At 36.5% G+C, this 20,259-nt stretch overlaps 1 protein-coding gene across 3 annotated transcripts in view; it reads right to left on the bottom strand.

Moving 5' to 3' along the window:
- Nucleotides 1–2,475: 2,475 nt before the first annotated feature.
- The window catches only part of dnmt3bb.1 (DNA (cytosine-5-)-methyltransferase 3 beta, duplicate b.1), a 50,078-nt gene continuing 32,294 nt past the window's right edge, over nt 2,476–20,259 (bottom strand). For 2 of the 3 annotated variants that reach the window (XM_048178137.1, XM_048178134.1), the window contains 13 exons: nt 19,731–19,775; nt 15,830–15,909; nt 15,078–15,190; nt 14,070–14,253; nt 13,895–13,979; nt 13,510–13,655; nt 11,046–11,096; nt 10,834–10,924; nt 7,057–7,205; nt 6,887–6,972; nt 6,670–6,739; nt 6,418–6,536; nt 2,476–4,302 (listed from right to left, as the gene is read on the bottom strand). In XM_048178137.1, the coding sequence (XP_048034094.1) occupies nt 4,161–4,302; nt 6,418–6,536; nt 6,670–6,739; nt 6,887–6,972; nt 7,057–7,205; nt 10,834–10,924; nt 11,046–11,096; nt 13,510–13,655; nt 13,895–13,979; nt 14,070–14,253; nt 15,078–15,190; nt 15,830–15,909; nt 19,731–19,775 (1,361 nt within the window). In that variant the 3' untranslated portion in view covers nt 2,476–4,160. The remainder of the gene's footprint in view (nt 4,303–6,417; nt 6,537–6,669; nt 6,740–6,886; nt 6,973–7,056; nt 7,206–10,833; nt 10,925–11,045; nt 11,097–13,509; nt 13,656–13,894; nt 13,980–14,069; nt 14,254–15,077; nt 15,191–15,829; nt 15,910–19,730; nt 19,776–20,259) is intronic. The other variant, XM_048178135.1, reaches the window with a different exon arrangement.

Genomic DNA, 20,259 nt, shown 5'->3' with positions numbered 1-20,259 from the left:
CCCTGGACATTTTAAATGCATATATTTGATAAAAGTGAATTTAGTCTGTATTTAGGACTCCTTTTTTTAGAGAATAAAAAACATTAATTCATTTCAAATTGGTAGACAGTGTTGGGAAAGGTTCAACACTCTTATTTCTAAATCTAATCTAAAGTATGTTTTGCTTATTAGTATGATTGAATTAAATCATTGAAGGTCAGCAGAGAAGGTCAAAGACTGGTTAATAAAGTGAGATTAAATACATAAAGTATATTTGTGTAATGTAATATAGTTAATTATTAAGTTTGCTTAAAATTCTGAGATTGCATTTTACTGTTTTTATTAATTTTGAGGAATACTGAATGTTTTTGTGCAAGTGAGATGAGTAAATGCATGCTCACGTTTAGCCTAGAACTACAGTAACCATCATGTTCACACAGCGCACACAACACCTCTGCACTTCATTTCTCTCAACTTAAGGATAGGAGAGCTGTCAGTCAGTAAATGTGAACTTGCATTACTTATTTGAAAAAGTAACTTAGATATTTTGTTGTAAATTGAAAAAGTAATGCATTACTTCACTAGTTACTTGAAAAAGTTATCTGTTTGCATAACTCAAGTTACTTGTAATGCGTTACACCCAACACATTATTAAAGGTAGGGTAAGCCATATTTCAAAAACACTGTTTGGAAGTTAGTCAGGCCAACAACAACCGTGTAACCAATCAAAATTAAGGGGCGTATGATGGTCGAGGAGACGGAACGAGCAAGAGGGAGATTTGAATAAAGACTGCAGAAAGAGAGATGAGCAACACTGGGTTTGAGTGTCATTGATTGTCTGGAGCTGCTGTGCTGTTGGCAACTAACAGCAAACTCTTGTTTGTATTTATTACTATTGTGTACTGTACGTTCATTTTTTGTGCTTCCTTGTTGTTCATTCATCATCTGTGCTTTATTTTTCGTGTAACATTATTTTGTTGCACGTCAGCTGTGATAATCAGACATCCACTCTCGCATTGCGTGTGCAACAATGGCCAGATAGTGAGAGTTGTGCAGGTAAACCACTGCACACTGATGACTGCTAGACAATGCGGTGTTTAGCGTCCGCCAGCAGTGATCGGGGTTCAACTGACTCGGAGCAGGATGGTTAGGATTGGAAGGTGAGTTTTGGAGGCGGAGCAATGAAGAGAGGGGTGGGTTTGTTTGGGTTTATTTCAAATATCAACATTGTCCAACAACATTTTTGAAATATGGCTTACCCCACCTTTAAAGGGTACATAACGCACACAGTTTCTGCCAATCTCATGTTAATCTTGAGTACCTATTAGGGCTGGGCGATATATCGCATGCGATTGTCACGCGCATTTCGTCAGTAAAGCCGGTTCCCTGATTGCCGCTAAATCGCCATCACCTGCTTTCAGATGGAGCGGCATTTAATAGACAGAGCTGTAGATCACTGATAAGCTACGCAATATCGCGTTCATTATCGAAGGCGATTCATCTGCGATATGAATGCGATATTGCGTGGCTTATCAGTGATCTACGGCTCTGTCTATTAAATGCCGCTCCATCTGAAATCAGGTGATGGCGATTTAGCGGCAATCAGGGAACCGGCTTTACTTACGAAATGCGCGTGACAATCGCATGAGATATATCGCCCAGCCCTAGTACCTATATAGTATTGCATCCTTCATATTTACGAAGTCTTTAGTTTTGTCATATTTATAAAAGATACGCTGTACCGACTCTTTCTGAAAAAGCAGAGCTCCTGGAGGCGTGCCTTGGGCAGAGCTAAAGAGTCACGAGCAGGCGCAGCTTTTACGTAGTGATCGTCTGCAAGCTGCGACATCATTATAAATAAAAAGGGAACAAAAACGTTAGTGTTGTTTACATTATATGCACTTGTGCGACAATTTCCAACAAAACACAGACATTTGATGTAGTTTTACTCACCGCCCACGATCTGCAAATCCATCATCGAACTGGGACTTGTTTACAAAACATTCATCACCGAAATTCCGGGAACAAACAAACATGTGTGCACAACTCTTTTGCTGCCCCAGAAAAACAAACTGCATCCACTGTTCCATTAACCCTGGGTTCTTTGGGGAGCTGAAAAAGGTTATCTTTCCCTCAAAACCAAAAGCACACTTTGGTGACATTGTTGAAAAATCTCTTCCGTAACCCAAACGAAGAACGTTGATGTTCGTTCTCTTGCTCTCGTGCTGGGGAATGTGTGTGCATGCTTGTCAGGGAGAAGTGCCCATATAAGGAATTCCGCCCTTTATTACGTGATACAGGGCCATACTCGAAAAAACTTATTCGAATCCGGAAGGAGTGTATTTGACACAGAAATACTCCGTCATACGTCTAACTCATGTTTTGAAACTTTGGCCATGTTTAGCATGAGAATGCAACTCTTTAACAGTAAATAAGTCAGAATGCATGAAATGGCATTAGACCACCCCTTTAAAATCAAGCATTGTAGACAAAACACAAGCTTTGAAGTCTGTCTTTATTGGTTTTGTTTAGGATACTAACATTTTTTGGTTACTTTTTATGTTTTATACCATAAGTCCCAAAAGAAAAACAAATTGTATACAAAAACTAAGAAAAAAAGTATAAAAAATAAAGTACATATAAATTGACTGTATAAAAGCACTGTTAATGTTCAAACGCATAGATTAACATGTTCATTATGTTACCAAATAAACAAGTAAAAAGACAGCTTTATATATCAAATTTAAAGATCTACTAAGCAAAATATTAGGGCTATGATATCAATATTGTGTTTACACTACAATAAAAAACTTTGAAGAAAACACAATGACAGTAAGCACATATTTGTGCTGTTTTACATACATTTTTGCCTGTCAAGATGTGTACAGGACAAATGACTGTAATTTGCAGTATCCAAACATTGTGTTCCATGTCTTGTGAAGTATTAAAGGTTACTTTAGACTTCAAGCTTTGACTTTGGACAGTAGTTTTCATTAAGCATATAATTAGACATATAAACAGTTTGTGTTACAGCATTAGGTCTATCAAACAAAAGCAGAAACCTTCTTCTCAACCCTCATATGGCAGGATGTATCTGTTCTCTTCAAAAGGCACCACACATTAAGTGTTACAAACAGATGAGGCATCAGTTTTAAGAATGAGAGTGCTACAATGATACAATGCGTGATACAATGCATTTGTTATTGCTTGTAGCAACAGTAAGCATAAAAACAACAGTTTTGAAGTCAAATAAAAGCATCTATGTGAGAAAAACAGTCCCATCATAGAGGTCAATCTAAAAAAATCAAGGTATAATAAGAAAGCTCTAAAAATGTGTTGAAATGTGTTAAAGTTTGTAAACATTAATTTCAAGGTTAAAATACAGTACACTGATCTCTATCTTAAGCAGTAACTTGACACTAATTATTATTTGTCAAGAAACAATTGTATAATGTTCAGCAGGCTAATGCCCTCGAGTTCTGCTAATAAAAACACCTTCTGGTTATACTGTTATTGTGCAATGTTATATAGAGGGAATGTAGGCTGTATTAAACGCAAATGGGGAATCAAATCTCTTAATGCATCTCTTTAAATGCATTCGTAAGGGCTCACAGCTTGGTGTTTGTAAGTTTGCATTGATAAATTTCAAGTATTTTTCTCACACCAACAATACCTTGGAAATGTGTCGCATGCAAGCATACTAAATCTAGGACAAATGCACATTTGTGCATTTCTTAGCCGGATAAGTTTTGTAATATACTGTGAAATGTTTTGTTCAATAAAAAAAAAAATTCAAGTTTGAAATGGTAAGGCAGTTTAGTATTTTTGTTTTTCATGAGAATAAATGATAAAATCTAACTGCATGTGTCCTGGCAGTTTCAAAGACCTTGACAGGCACATCAATTTCAAAAACATCTAGTACAAAAGCTAACTGTGTTTTTACTAAGTGACGCTCTAAGTGTCACAGCACAGTGTCTACCTTGAGTTTGGTCTGATGATCAAGGCTACCCTCATCCTCAAGTTAGCCCAACTTCTCAGCTTGTCTTTCCAAAGCTGAGATCGTCTTGTAAAATTGGAGATTAACTGGCCTCCAAGAGCTCCTCATTGAGGACATTTGGTTTTGTACTTTGTTATTGTGTTTGTTGTGTGACTTTGGACTAACTGAACATGGACTACATGTGTTATTCACATGCATAGTAGTCCTTCAGTGGGGCGAATAGGTGTCGGATTACAGGAACACTCCAAGACCGTCCCAGCAACTTCTGTCTGGCGCCACGGCCCATGTTGGACACATCCGTGTAGTGGACAGGAAAGCCAAAAATCCTGACAAGAGGAAGAGACATTTTTGGGTCAATAACATGATGCGATTTTTTTTTTTTTTTTTTTTGTCTGGATCTATTAATTTATTAAAAAATACTTATGACTTGACATTAAAGGTGCCCAAGAACATGTTTTCAAAAGATGTAATATAAGTCTTAGGTGTCCCCTGAATGTGTCTGTGAAGTTTCAGCTCAAAATACCCCATAGTTTTTTTTTTTATAAATTTTTTTAATTGCCTATTTTGGGGCATCATTATAAACGCGCCGATTTATGCAGCGCGGCCCCTTTAAATCTCGTGCTCTCCGCCCACGGAGCTCGTGCTCGCCTTAAACGGCTATAAACAAAGTTCACACAGCTAATATAACCCTCAAAATGGATCTTTACAAAGTGTTCGTCATGCAGCATGTCTAATCGCGTAAGTAGAGTATTTATTTGGATGTTTACATTTGATTCTGAATGAGTTTGATAGTGCTCCGTGGCTAAAGCTAACATTACACACTGTTGGAGAGATTTATAAAGAATGAAGTTGTGTTTATGAATTATACAGACTGCAAGTGTTTAAAAAATGAAAATAACGACAGTCTTGTCTCCGTGAATACAGTAAGAAACGATGGTAACTTTAACCACATTTAACAGTACATTAGCAACATGCTAACGAAACATTTAGAAAGACAATTTACAAATATCACTACAAATATCATGATATCACGGATCATGTCAGTTATTATTGCTCCATCTGCCTTTTTTTGCTATTGTCCTTGCTTGCTTACCTAGTCTGATGATTCAGCTGTGCACAGATCCAGATGTTAATACTGTCTGCCTTTGTCTAATGCCTTTCATAATGTTGGGAACATGGGCTGGCATTATGCAAATATTGGGGGCGTACACCCCGACTGTTACATAACAGTCGGTGTTATGTTGAGATTCGCCTGTTCTCGGAGGTCGTTTAAACAAATGAGATTTATATAAGAAGGAGGAAACAATGGAGTTTGAGACTCACTGTATGTCATTTCCAGGTACTGAACTCTTGTTATTCAACTATGCCGAGGTAAATTCAATTTTTGAATCAAGGGCGCCTTTAATTCACAATTTAATTTAATGTAAACTCATTTTTAACAAGCATAAGTCAAAAATAACAGCATGATACAACTGTCCTAAGGGAAAATACTAATTGAAAGAAATTCTTGAAAAGAAAGATTATTAAGTGGTTTATTATTTCATAGAAAAAAAAAAATGAAGCAGTTTAGTTAAACATTTAAATGATTTAAGTTAATTTTGACAGCAAATTTTGATTTAGATTTTGTCAAAAAAAATTTAGATTCTACAATAGATTTAGTCAACTAAAATCTAACAGTCAGTAAATAAGAAAAAAATAAGAACAAATAAGTACAACAGAACAAAAATACAAATGAAATAAACAGTGCTTTAAAGGGTTAGTTCACCCAAAAATGAAAATTATCCCATGATTTACTCACCCTCAAGCCATCTTAGGTATATACGACTTTCCTCTTTCAGACGAATGCAGTCGGAGTTATATTAAACAATGTCCTGGCTCTTCTAAGCTTTATAATGGCAGTGAATAGAGGATGAGATTTTGAAGCCCAAAAAAAGTGCAACTATCCATCATAAAAGATATCCACACGGCTCCAGGGGGTTAAAAAGGCCTTCTGCGTTGCATTTGTGTAAGAAAAATATCCATATTTTAAAAACTTTAAAAACTAAAATAACTAGCTTCCAACACATGGCCGTACGCATCATATCCACATGTGGATATCTTTTATGATAGATGGATGCACTTTTTTGGGCTTCAAAATCTCATCCTCCATTCACTGCAATTATAAAGCTTGGATTAGCCAGTACATTATTTAATACAACTCAGATTGTATTAGTCTGAAAGAAGATAGCCATATACACCTAGGATGGCTTGAGGGTGAGTAAATTTTCATTTTTGGGTGAACTATCCCTTTAAGTTTGTCAGGTAGGTCTAACAATAGTAATCAGGTAAGAAATACAACCAACAGAAATTGAATAAAGTAATCAAATGTAAAAAGTACATTTCTAAGAACTTGACATTTGATATTTTTGATATTATTGATATTTTGGCTGTTGTGAACACACCTCTCAAGCTCTGTGCACCACAGGATGTCCTCTTTGCCGTTCATCATGACAGGGAAGTGTTGGTCTTTTCCCTGTTTTATGGAGTTGGACCGTGTTGTGATGGTACGCACCTTACCAAACTAAAGATAAAGAGAGTTAAGAGACTATGCTTGATACAACCTGCTCAAGGTCACGAATAAATAAAGTAAATCAATAAAGGGCTCACAGGTTTACATTTTCACCAGAGCCTTTCATAGATAGAAAATAAGTTACCTTGGCAACACGGCCGTGTTCCAAACAGTCCTGAAGTTCTAATTTATCCATCCCAGAAGCACACAGAGGCCTGAAAAAAAAAGCACATTCATTTCAAAATTGCATAAAGTACATGTATTGCTTTTTTCTTTTTATTGTGATTCTGATTAAAAAGATTTAGAGATGTTGTCTGGAGACTATTTAAGAGAGAGTTGGGGTTAGATGAGATGACAAATACCTCTTCATTCCTGGCAGGTTTCCCCAAAAATAACGTGCCCTGTGAGCAGCTGATACCTCGATAGCGTCAATCATCACTGGATTACACTAGAGATACACAAAAACAAATTGAAATGAGAAACAACCAGATCAATCTATCTCCAACAATAACAGCCATGAAGAAACGCAAACCTCCAGGAATCGTGAGATGTCTCTCTTATCGTTGACGCTCATGGCGACCACGTTCTCAAACATCCAGAAGAAAGGCCGATCTTCCCCTTCCTTTGGTTTCGCTTCACTCAAGAGGCGGTAAAACTCAAAAAACAGCCGTCCAGTCCCCTCTGAACACAATACAATAAACAAAACATAAAAAAAAGCCTTACATACTGATTATAGCCACTTTTCCACCATTGGGCCAAACGGTTCCAAGAATTGTAAGAGACGGTTACAGTTATATTTCTACTTGAGCTGGGTTTGGCACGGCACAATAACGAACTGTTCTCAGCCTGGAATTCTGGGCTGGCAGAATGTGTGTAGTGATGTTGCCACTCAGGATTAGTCATTTGTCTGTTGTCCGACTACCAGTTTCTCTGTAGCTGGCTAAGCGCACTATTTGGGTGTCGTAAACACAAGTTATTAATAATAGAAATATCTGGTCATCCTCCATAACATGATTGCTATCTCCTACCTCTGTAAACTTTTGCGCATTTATATTACATTCCAAAGAGCTCTGTTATCAGCCCCACAGTGGAAAATGAAACCGTATCGGCTGGGCTGTTTTTAATGTTGTTTATATGTCTATGTGATGTTTTTAATATGCTTTAAAACAAACCATGTGCAAATTCATAAGTCAAGGTCATTGCTGAGTATTTTTCAGTGCAAAAAAACGTGGTTTGAAATCGCAGCGTTTCTTACATCAAAAACTACCATTTAACCAATCACGTCAATGTGTGGGCGGGCTTTAGCATATCATTAACTACTCTCTGAAGCAGGGGAGTCTTAAAGGGTTAGTTCACCCAAAAATGAAAATTCTGTCATTTATTACTGTCACTGTCATTATTACTGTCATTGTCTGTCATTGACCTTCGTTAATCTTCAGAACACAAATTAAGATATTTTAGTTGAAATCCGATAGCTCCGTCAGGCCTCCATAGGGAGCAATGAACACTTCCTCTCTCAAGATCCATAAAGGTACTAAAAACATATTTAAATCAGTTCATGTGAGTACAGTTGTTCAATATTAATATTATAAAGCGACGAGAATATTTTGGAGTGCCAAAAAACCCAAAATAACGACTTATTTAGTGATGGCCGATTTCAAAACACTGCTTCAGGAAGCATCGGAGCACAAATGAATCAGTGTATCGAATCTGCTGTTCGGAGCGCCAAAGTCACGTGATTTCAGCCGTTGGCAGTTTGACACGCGATCTGAATCATGATTCGACACACTGATTCATTGTGCTCCGAAGCTTCCTGAAGGTGTGTTTTGAAATCGGCCATCACTAAATAATTCATTATTTTGTTTTTTTGGCACTCCAAAAATATTCTCGTCGCTTTATAATATTAATATTGAACCACTGTACTCACATGAACCGATTTAAATATGTTTTTAGTACCTTTATGGATCTTGAGAGTGGAAATGTCATTGCTCCCTATGGAGGCCTCACGGAGCCATCAGATTTCAACTAAAATATCTTAATTTGTGTTCTGAAGATTAATGAAGGTCTTACGGGTGTGGAACGGCATGAGGGTGAGTAATTAATGACAGAATTTTCATTTTTGGGTGAACTAACCCTTTAAGAGAAGCCAGGTTATCCTGGTATATTTTTCTGTTGATATGAAAAATTGGGTACATTTAGCAATATAGCGGGTGAATTATGTATATGATGTATATTACAATGTTATGATGAACTATATGCCTTTCCACTGATGTACTGAGATGTTGAAAGCGTTACTAAGGATGCTGATTTTAGAAGGCAGCTGTTTGAGATGGCGAACGGAAACATGGTTTGTGTAACATTAGCAGCACATTATTAGCTTTTTAAAAACAGGCTAATTATATAATAAGGCTAATCATATTAATTACCGTTATGTGTCCGACGTTGTAGAGAGCGCGTTGTAGAGAGCGATACATAAAACGCATTACCATTCTAATACATTGACTTGTAGACAAGCCTGTATAATTCGCTCTTCCACTTCTGAATCTGTTTTTGGTTCAAACATATATGGCTGAATTAAATCAGTATTTCCACTTGCCATTGTGCAGCGTTTACTACAGTAAAGTTGACTGAGTGGATCTCTGAGCTGGTGTGAGTGAGTGGAGGTGGGGCTAATTTGCATATTCATGGTTCTGTGTATACTAAATGAAGCAAGGGTGTAGAGCAGGGGTGCCAAAGCATACGGCCCACAAAGGTGTCCAATCCGGCCCGGGGGATGATTTGAACTATAATAGAGATGCGCTAGTCCACTGGTCATAAATCCAAACGTTTTTTAGTTTTATTTTGGTTAATCTTTATTCCGGGCTTGCAAACAAAGTGCTTTGTAAATATTTCCACACAAATGAAATTTTGGGAAATTATTACAAAGTCTGTAAACAGGACGTTAATACAGTCACACGATGATTACGGACACAAAGAGGAGAACAGACGCGCCAGCAAGGAAAATACTCTACCATGCACAAGCTCACTGTTCATAAAAAAATAGGAAGAATAATATTTATATTAAATTGGGGTTGATATGAATGTATTTCTGAAGAAAACTGTCTTCAGAAAAGTTTTGATGGGTTTTTCATCTTATCTCTGTATAAAGTATAAGCCTATTTATCAATGCAGTGCTGCTATGTGTATAGCGGTAACCATGGAAACGCTATATCACTGCTGTTCCACAAGCGCCACCTACTGTCAGAGAATGAATCTGCATTTTCATTCAGTCCATCTGCTGATTTTGTTTTGTGCAGGTGTCTTATTATGTAGCATAATTTCACAAAGCTAAAGTCAGACCATGCGGTTTTTGCTGTTAATCTTGAAATTATACAATAATTGAAATTAAAAACAACTGCTCATGCGCATAACATCTTTGCTGGAATTGTGATAAAAATTCAGCGTTTGCCTCGAATATCAAAGAGCTACACATTTTTGGAACAAATAAATTTGCTTAAAAAAAAAAAAAAAAAAACTGCAACCAGTATCAGATTCGGCCAATTTGGAATTGGAAAAAATTTGAATTGGCCATGAAAAATCAAAATAGCTGCATCACTATTAAAAAAAAATAAAAAAATAAAGCATTATTTTAAAAATCTAATCGTTTTTTTAAAGAGCAGTGTACTAGTTTTCTTGCAAATTAATTTGTTGTTTATATGGTTAATATTAATGCAACTATCACCGCACATGGTTATTTTTTAAAATAAATAGTCACATGGTGTAGAGTCACATTTAAGCTATTTTAAGGCATGAATAACTATTTTTCACAGGAAAAAAATAAACAGGTCATTTTGGTGATGGGCTTTGAGGGATAATATTATTGACTACAGGGGGACTGTAGAGAATAGTTTGGCCTGATGGTGGAAAAGCAGCTTGTTAGTCTTAGTCAGTTTTCTCATTCATTGTGTGCCAGGCTAAAATTATGTGTGATGGCTTAGAAAATAATAGCACAACTGCACTTTACAAGCTGCATAATTTGAGATATTATACACATCCGTCCCACAACCCTATGGAGGATAAGCATTTTGGAGAATGGATGGATGGATAGATTCATATCCATACCACAAAACATGTTGACTTTAAAATAAAAATCTTTTTAATAAAAAACACACTGCCATTGATTGGATTGTTGCATTGTAAACACACCACCATAATAATTCAGCATGTGACATGAACCAGCATGTAATCAAAACAAATGATAGAATCTACAAGGGGTTTGTGTGGGAGAATGAAAGATTTCCTTAAGAAGATTCACAAGCTAATGTCTTACCGTACAGGCCTTTCCTGGCAGGGTTGACAATCGAAAGGTCATTACAGGGACTTCCACCAATCACCAAGTCAAAGGGCCCCCATTCAGCAATCTGAGCAACAGAACAGCACCATCTAGTGTTAGCACAGCTGCATTGCATGGTCACCTCAGGAACTCTGAAGATCAATTAGTTTGTTTCCAAATGTTTTATTATACAGTGTAACAGCGCTCACCCATTTTTTCAACTGCCTGGAAGTATTTTTCCCATAAGGATTTAATTTTTCCTATTAGGATTTTAAAAAAACCTTTGTTAAAAAGTTAAAAGCCATTGACCAAACTAACCAGCTATGGGATGAATCACATTACAAACCACTGATTTTAAGCAAAAAAAGTATTTGAAAATCGGACAAAAATAAAGTTATAAGACTTAACAGTTTGATGTATACTGAGAGCATAGGGAGACGTCATTCACAGTGCTTGGCTAAGAGTTTTTTTCTAGGTTATGCAAATGTTAAAGGGATAGTTCACCCAAAAATGAAAATTGTCCCATGATTTACTCACCCTCAAGCCATCCTAGGTGTATATGACTATATTTTTTCAGATGAACACAATCTGAGATATTTTCAAAAATATCCTGGCTCTCCTAAGCATTATAATTGTAGTGAATTGGGGGTGTGTTTTGAAGCCAAACATCCTTCCAGCAAAAAAATAATCCATTCGGCTCCAGGGGGTTAATAAAGGCCTTCTGAAGCGAAGCGCTGGGTTTTTGTAAGAAAAATATTCATATTTACAACTTTATGAAGTAAAATAACTAGCTTCCGCCAGATGACTGTAGGCATTCTGCGGAAGTCGACTTGCGCCACAAGAGTAACCCCTTGACATGATGTATGACGCAGGATGTAGGAGTATCGTAAGCTTAGATGCCTCTCGTGGTTTAAACAAATATGGCTGGGTAACAAACTCAAGCTCCTCTTTTCTTTCAGAGGATCAAAATCCTCTGACATTTCTCTTTAAAAATTCTTGTTTTAGACTTCTAATTTGTGAGCGGTGTTTTGTTTTGTTTTGTTCTATCCACTGCACTTCCGCATTCATCATTACGTCATGCGTCGGGTCAGAGGTACAGCCGTCTGCTGGAAGCTAGAAATTTACTTTATGAAGTTTTAAATATGGATATTTTTCTTAGAAAAACCCATTGCTTAGTTTCAGAAGGCCTTTATTAACCCCCTAGAGCCATATGGATTTTTTTTTTTTTTGATGGATGGTTGCATTTTTGGGGGCTTCAAAACACGCCCCCAGTTCACTACCATTATAAAGCTTGGAAGAGCCAGGATATTCTTAAATATTTCTCCGATTGTGTTTGTCTGAAAGAAGATAGTCATATGCACCTAGGATGGCTTGAGGGTGAGTAAATCATGGGATAATTTCCATTTTTGGGTGAACTATCCCTTTAAAGAAACATTCCATTTGATCATTTTGCAAACATTATGGAAACATTACTTTTGATTATTCTTTGAATATTCTTAAACAAGTATGCATTAATATGCACAAATATCCAACTAAAAAGTTTCAGAAAAACTCCCATGAACAATGTATAAATAACGTTTTTGTGCTAACATTTTGAGAACATAATTAAAAAACTTTGAACAAACATTCTATTAATTATATTTGAAGAAAATTTGTTCAGAACTTTGAAAGAAACGTTCTGAGAACGTTCACTTTTAGCTGGATTGGAATTCCTACATTTTGAACAAAACAAAAAACAAACAAACAAACAAAAAAGAACATTCAAGATTCCAACATGAAGTGCATCATTTCTCACTGATACTGATAGTTCCATGAGTTGATAAGGAAACTCCCTGAACACATCCGAGTAATTTGGTGTAATTACTGGTCACTGGGGTCATAGATGCCATTTAATTAGACATTCCAGATGTTCTGCTAAAGGAAGCTGTGGGAATGGCCCGTGTTCGTCTTTACCCTTGGCACATACCAATGTGAGAGCATATCTGCAGCTGGACTCTTTTCAGGCCTTCTCATTCTTTCAGTGTTTCATAAATAACCCAACTCAGGGCCCCAAAAAACCCCTCCAATATATCCCTTCTCTCTTTTCTTCTGTGACAAGAGCCCTTTCATGCATCCCTCTCTGCAATCCCACCCAATTCAGCCTCAGAACAACAATGGGTGAGTGAATGAGTGATTGAATGGGAGGGTTAGCTGGTGAGTGGATGAATTGAGGAGAGGGGATTTAGGAAGGGAGAAAGCGCTTTTGTGCTCCGTCACTAAGGCTTAAGACAACTTGCGGCTCTCTGTGTGTGCCTGAGTGTTTGAATGTGAGGTGGAGAGATAATAGAAGCCAAACAGAAACTTGGAGGACTGACGACAAAGACCAGACTCAGGTGAGGCCATTAGCCTTATCAAGTGCTGTTGGAACAAGCAACGCGCTACTAAACAAATAAGTTTGGGCCAGGTGTGTGTGGCCTGTGAGGTGATGGCACCTATCAGTCTCTACACACACTTTTATCAAATGAAATGGCTGAGGGAACAGAGAAATGAAGCCTGAGTCTTACTAGGTTAATATAAATGCTGATTATGTAATAAACAGCAATAAAACTGGTTCCACAGACCTGAAAAATCATTAAATTATCTCCAGTGAAGACGTCAAATATAGCAGCCAGAAACAGATTACAGTTGACTCACATTTTTTCTGGTGATGTTGCGAACGTCGTGCACATACTGGATTTTTCCTTCATGCCGAACAACTCCCACTGAAATCGAGTCCTCACACACTTCTGATGCAATGTACACATCAACCTTGAAGCCCAAGTCCCGAAGCACCAGATAACCTGCAGATTAACATGAAAAACATTCAAGAGACTTTAAACTCAGGGTGATTAGCATCACTAGTGTCCATAGTTCTGGCCACACAGCACAACTTTATGTACTTTAAAAGTCTCAATGTGTGGATGGATGGACAAATGGATAGATAGATGAAATTTAAAAATAATTTATCAGGTAGTCACATATTATGAATCACGGATGGTGTAAATTTCACCAGAAAAGGTGAATATAGAATCATACTGACCTGTCGCAATGCCATCAAACAGTGAAAGGACTCTGATTGGACGTCTCTGCTCTGCTGGGACTGCAGGGTAAATTTTGGGACTTTCCTGGAAGAAACAAAAGTAAATATGTTGTATAATTAAACAGCTTTGCAAACAGAGAATTTCCCTCTCTGTAAAAGTTAATGCGGAACTCACAAACTCCTGTCCATTGTCATTGACGAAGAACTCTTGTAGTTTCAGGCTCCAGTCATGGCGTTTCTTTAACACACCGTACTGCTGCAGCGGTTGACACATGTAGCAGCGCCATGGGTCCAGATCACGGGCGCTGTTGGCCGCTCCTGCTCCCACTAATATATCCAGACAGTCCACACAGAAACACCTGCGGGGAAAGACACTGATCAAAAACAGCCTTTAAAAAGGCAAATGAAACAGACAGCGTTAAAGGTGAAGTGTACCTTTTTCTACTATTTGAGATTAATGTGTAAGCCATTTGTAGGGTGACACTGTGGAACTTTTAAAACAATGCATTTTGTTTGAGTGGCCTGACATGAGTTTGAAAAGCCAAGGCTTACAAAAAAAAAAAAAAAAAAAAAAATTCAGGTTAGCTTGTATCAACAGCAGCAACCATAGAACAAAATTATTGTAAAACATTTTTGTTATTGTTTTATTGTAATGAATTTAAGGGGAGTGCACACTTGAAGGCAACACTTTCGACTACGCTTTTATTAAAGAAATGTAAAAATACAATAAAGTATAGTACCTCAAACCAGTGAGTAATTATGATTACAAGTAGATATGAGTAAAAACTGCACAAAATAATGTTTTTATTGCTTTCAAGGTAAGATGTCAAGCTAAAGCTCAACAGTTCAACCAGTTCAATTGATTTATCAAAACTGGCAACCTGATGTAATCCGATGTGGCAACACTTAGGTTGTGATGAAGGTGTACTGACTAAATTATGAAAATTGACAGTTTGTGGCTAATGGTAAATAAATGATACACTTCTCCCTTAAAGAAAGTCAATATGCTGAGTAAGAAAAGAAGACAAACATCTGAACGGTTCAGAGATTATGGGAGGGAGGGGGTGGTTGGAGCGGTTATGGAAGTGAAGTGTGACAAAATGCCATGGCGTGGAATAAAATGCGAGATTGAGTGAGAGATTGCGGGACAAAAATAAGTTTGTGAGAAGCATGAGTTTCGTACCTGCAGCAGTTGGCGTTTCCACAGAGCAGCACCTCTCTGCCGCCACAGCACACGGTGCAGTACGACTGGTAGCCATCGTCATCGTACATGTAGGAGATCTCTAAATAAACATCCTGACATATTCACAAATAAAAACATGTGTAAATAACTTAAATAGCTAAGCGTTTTACTCTTAAAAAATGCTGGGTTAAATATGGACAAACCCAAGGATTGGGTTGTTTTCACCCAGCCATTTTTTTCAACCAAATTTGGATTTATTTTTTTAGCCAGCAGTATATTAATATAGTAAAAGGCATGTTTTTGCTCACCCCCAAATAGGGGCACATTTGTGGGGTATTTTAAGCTGAAACTTGACCAGACCAGAGACTTATATTACATCTTGTGAAAGAGGGCATAATAGGTGCCCTTTAACCCAACCTGCTGGGTTTGTCCATATTTAACCCAATTTGGGTTGTTTTTAACCCAGCATTTTTTAGAGTGGATTTATCGTGTTGCTGCAAATAGAGTGTAATAGGATAATACAGCGATGATGGAAATGATCTATGCTGAAATCCATATATCCATGGCACTTCCTTTGTCCCCTTAAGGTAATCGATAGATACAACACTGGTGTCCAGGTGTAAGGATCGAGTGCTGTTGTTTGACACGTTTATGAGCAATCATGTCAGCGCGTGTTAGAGAACCATGTTCCCAGACTCTCGAGTTGTGTTGTGTTTCGTTTTGAGAATGTGGAGAATAAGGTCAACTCTTACCTTGCATGTTAGGCAAAGGCCTCCTTCAAACAGCGGGTGGAAGGTCGCCACTCTCGTCTTTCCACAAGAGAGGCAAAACTCTGAAACAGATAAGCAAACATATTGGCAGGAGTTATTCTTGGAACCTCTCTAGTTTGCTTCCTAATCTAGTTGTTTCTACAAGACCTGGTATTGTATATTGCGAATATTGTTAGCTCTTTTACAAACTGATATGCTTTAGCTCCTCTTTTGTAAGTCACTTTAGATAAAAGCATCTGCTAAATGCATAAATGTAAAATGTATAAATGTATAAATGTAAACTGTATACCATAGTTTGTTATCGCTTTCCTGCAAATGTATGTTTATGGATATAGTTGTGATGAAGGGCTTGACATTAACTTTTTTGCTCACCAGCCACTGTGGCTAGAGGATTTCCAAAGTTACTAGCCACTCAGCATTTTCACTGGTCACAATTCTGACATCGATACCATGGGGAAAAACTGCCACATAGATATTTTTAATATTATCTCGTTATTTGGCAGCAGATATATTAGGCTGTTGTCACTTTAAGACTTGAATGTTCGATGGCACCATTATACATTATTATGTTCACTTAAAGGTGCCATCGAACGTTTTTTTACAAGATGTAATATAAGTCTAAGGTATCCCCTGAATGTGTCTGTGAAGTTTCAGCTCAAAATACCCCATAGATTTTTTTTAATTAATTTTTTTAACTGCCTATTTTGGGGCATAATTAGAAATGCGCCGATTCAGGCTGCGGCCCCTTTAATTGCTCGCGCTCTCCGCCCCCTCCCAAGCTCTCAAATCTATCATTGCATAAACAAAGTTCACACAGCTAATATAACCTTCAAAATGGATCTTTACAAAGTGTTCGTCATGCATGCTGCATGCATACATCGGATTATGTGAGTAGAGTATTTATTTGGATGTTTAAATTTGATTCTGAATGAGTTTGATAGTGCTCCGTGGCTAACGGCTAATGCTACACTGTTGGAGAGATTTATAAAGAATGAAGTTGTGTTTATGCATTATACAGACTGCAAGTGTTTAAAAATGAAAATAGCGACGGCTCTTGTCTCCGTGAATACAGTAATAAACGATGGTAACTTTAACCACATTTAACAGTACATTAGCAACATGCTAACAAAACATTTAGAAAGACAGTTTACAAATATCACTAAAAATATCATGTTATCATGGATCATGTCAGTTATTATTGCTCCATCTGCCATTTTTTGCTATTGTTCTTGCTTGCTTACCTAGTCTGATGATTCAGCTGTGCACATCCAGACGTTTATACTGGCTGCCCTTGTCTAATGCCTTGAACATGAGCTGGCATATGCAAATATTGGGGGCGTACATATTAATGATCCCGACTGTTACGTAACAGTCGGTGTTATGTTGAGATTTGCCTGTTCTTCGGAGGTCTTTTAAACAAATTAGATTTATATAAGAAGGAGGAAACAATAGAGTTTGAGACTCACTGTATGTCGTTTCCATGTACTGAACTTGTTATTTAACTATGCCAAGGTAAATTCAATTTTTAATTCTAGGGCACCTTTAAAACATAACTGATTGTGTTTATGTAAATACTCACCAAGACCGGCATTTTGACATTATTTTTTGTGTGTTTTTGAATGTTTAAGCAGAATAAGCAGCAAAAAGAAGTCAATTTAGTAATGAGAGGTGGCTTTATGTGTGGCCACTTTCGGTGTGAGCACAAAATCTGCTGGAATGAGTAAATTTATGCACAATACACACAATCCCACACCGAAATTCAAACCCTGTAAAACCAACAATATTCAACCGGAGCAAATGAAACGATTGAGTGAGGGGAGGCGGGTTTGTGTGCTCGCTGTCGGAGAGATGAGAGCGAGAGAGCGCAGCTGGTGTTGTCTTAGTCTGCGGAAAAGTAATTGGAAACATTTCAGATAAATTGAAAGCATTTCAGATATTTCAATATTGATATGTATTGAAAAAATTAATATTTTTGACAACACTACATTACACTTAGTTTATTATTTCAGATGCTTTTTTAAAAGACTACGAATAAAAAATGTATATATTATAATTCAACATGCCAAAGTGGCTAGTGGGAGTGACTCGGCTGATAAATGGCTATTAAAATTGTATTCTATTTTGTCTAAAAAAAAACATAAGACTCTAAAAACTAAAATCTGTCATTTTAAAAGCTGCAAATGAATTTAGTCATCACAACATTATAATGTGCAGTACCAATGATGAATTTGTATTTGGATATTGATTGGCTAAATATTACATTACACAGTGTTGTAAATGATCTAATGTAAAATGATCTGTGCTTTTAAAAGTTTACTTTAAGTGAGTGACAGATGACAACAGGAAATCTAAATGTAAAAATAGAGGAAATTAGCATAAACAATTAAATATCCAATATCGACTGATATAAATATATATACTGTACTGTGCAAAAGTCTTAGGCACGTTAGTATTTTCACCCCAAAAAATTGTTTTAAGCCAGTTATTTATATTTTTTGCTGTAGTGTGTCAGTAGGAAATATCAGTTTACATTTCTAAACATTCCTTTTGCCATTAATTGTAATAATCCAGTGAGATTTTGTATGCACAGGGAGTCTGACAACAGCCGGTATGCTCCACACTGAGATCTGATCTCCCGATCATCAAGTCTGTCTGGGATTATATGAAGAAAAAACTGAGACAGAAGAAGACTAAATCCAGAAGAACTGCGGCAACATCTCCAATACACTTGAAAAAAACTTCCTGCAAAGCTACAGTACTGTGAAAAGTTTTAGGCACTAGTGTAAAAATGCTGTAAGGTGAGAATGCTTTCAAAAATGATGTCATAAATAGATTTTATTTATCAATTAACTTCTATTAACTAAATCAAATCAATATTTTTCAGGTAGCTTTACAGGAAGGTTTCTTCAAGCATATTGGAGACGTTGCCGCAGTTCTTCTGGATTTAGTCTGTCTCAGTTTTTTCTGTTTCTTCATGTAATCCCAGACAGATTTGATGACAGTGAGATCCGATCTCCATGTGGAGCATACCAGCTGTTGTCATAACTGGCTTAAAATCCATTTATTTGGGGTGAAAATACTAACGTACCTAAGACTTTTGCACAGTACTGTGTATATATATATATGTATATATATATATATATATATATATATATATATATATATATATATACTGATATTAGCCAATAACCAATATGGTACTGATATACTGTGCATCACTAAGAAAAAAGAAAAATATAAACATTTTTTTTGGCACATGCAGAAATACATTTGCTAAAAACAAAATGTATTATTTTTGTGGTGGAGCCAGTAAAAATGTTTCCAGGACAAGTAAAAATTAACACCAAAAAACCAACCAAAAAAAAAAAAACAGCCAGCAGAACCTATCCTTACCGTTGAAACCTTGTATTGTAAGTTGCTCATTATGCTCTAGATTTAAGTACTGTTATGTGGTAGTTGTTGTTTTTTTTGGCCTTTGTAGAATGTTTTTTTTCCCCTACATGATAACACAGTGGAGAAAAGGCAGGAAATAACTGACAGAAGAGAAGAGAATCAGAAAAGGACCTTAGGATTAAAACTCAACTGCAGCAGCGTATGTCAGCGCGCTGCCCACAAGGCCATGGCTTCAATGCTGTTTGGAGCCATTCACACAGAACACATTTTTGCATTTGACTGCACTTCTTTTCCATTGTTTTCTATGTAAACATGCACTAGATGGACGTGTTTGACCACTGCATTTGTGTCTTTTTCAGTGTCTTGAACATGATACAGCATTTCAAAAAGTTGCTTTTTTTTAAAAGCAAAAAAGTGTTCTTTGTGAATAGATCCTCGTGTGTTTTAATGGGTGAATGCAGGGCTTGTAACAGGTTGCAACACTACACACCTTCTATACTTCTGTGATTCTTCAAAACTTCATTGACCATTTGTTCTGAAAAACAGATGAAATGACAGTCATGAGCAACAAGATGGAAATTCAAACACATAAGAGTTAAATCTCAATGATGTCTTGTTCACATCAAGGCTAACGCTACTAAATTATCTATTTAGTTTGCTACAAAAACTATGCACACAAAGCCCAATACTATATTTGAATTATTTACATGCCTGAATCAGTTGTTCAGAATTTCAATTAATAAAAAAGATACATATTATTTTGACTGTTACTGTTAATATTGTCACACTGCAATTTGGCTATTTAGACATCAATTCATTATCTGTATCATCTGAAAAAGCTATATATTTATTTAATTATATGAATTAATATTTAATAAATTAGAAATAAATCATTTTAAAATAAAAGAAAAATAAATCTCTAAATTAAACAGACTTACTTTAGATGGTAACTTCTTGATTCTGTAATCATTTTACAGTATTTTTCACAAATAAAGAAATTGTTTGAAAAAATATGAATA

Source organism: Megalobrama amblycephala, linkage group LG24 (assembly GCF_018812025.1).
Source record: "Megalobrama amblycephala isolate DHTTF-2021 linkage group LG24, ASM1881202v1, whole genome shotgun sequence".
Classification (NCBI taxonomy): Eukaryota; Metazoa; Chordata; class Actinopteri; order Cypriniformes; family Xenocyprididae; genus Megalobrama; species Megalobrama amblycephala.
The sequence above is the reverse complement of the archived record's forward strand: the minus strand, read 5'-3'. Positions and strand labels throughout refer to the sequence as shown.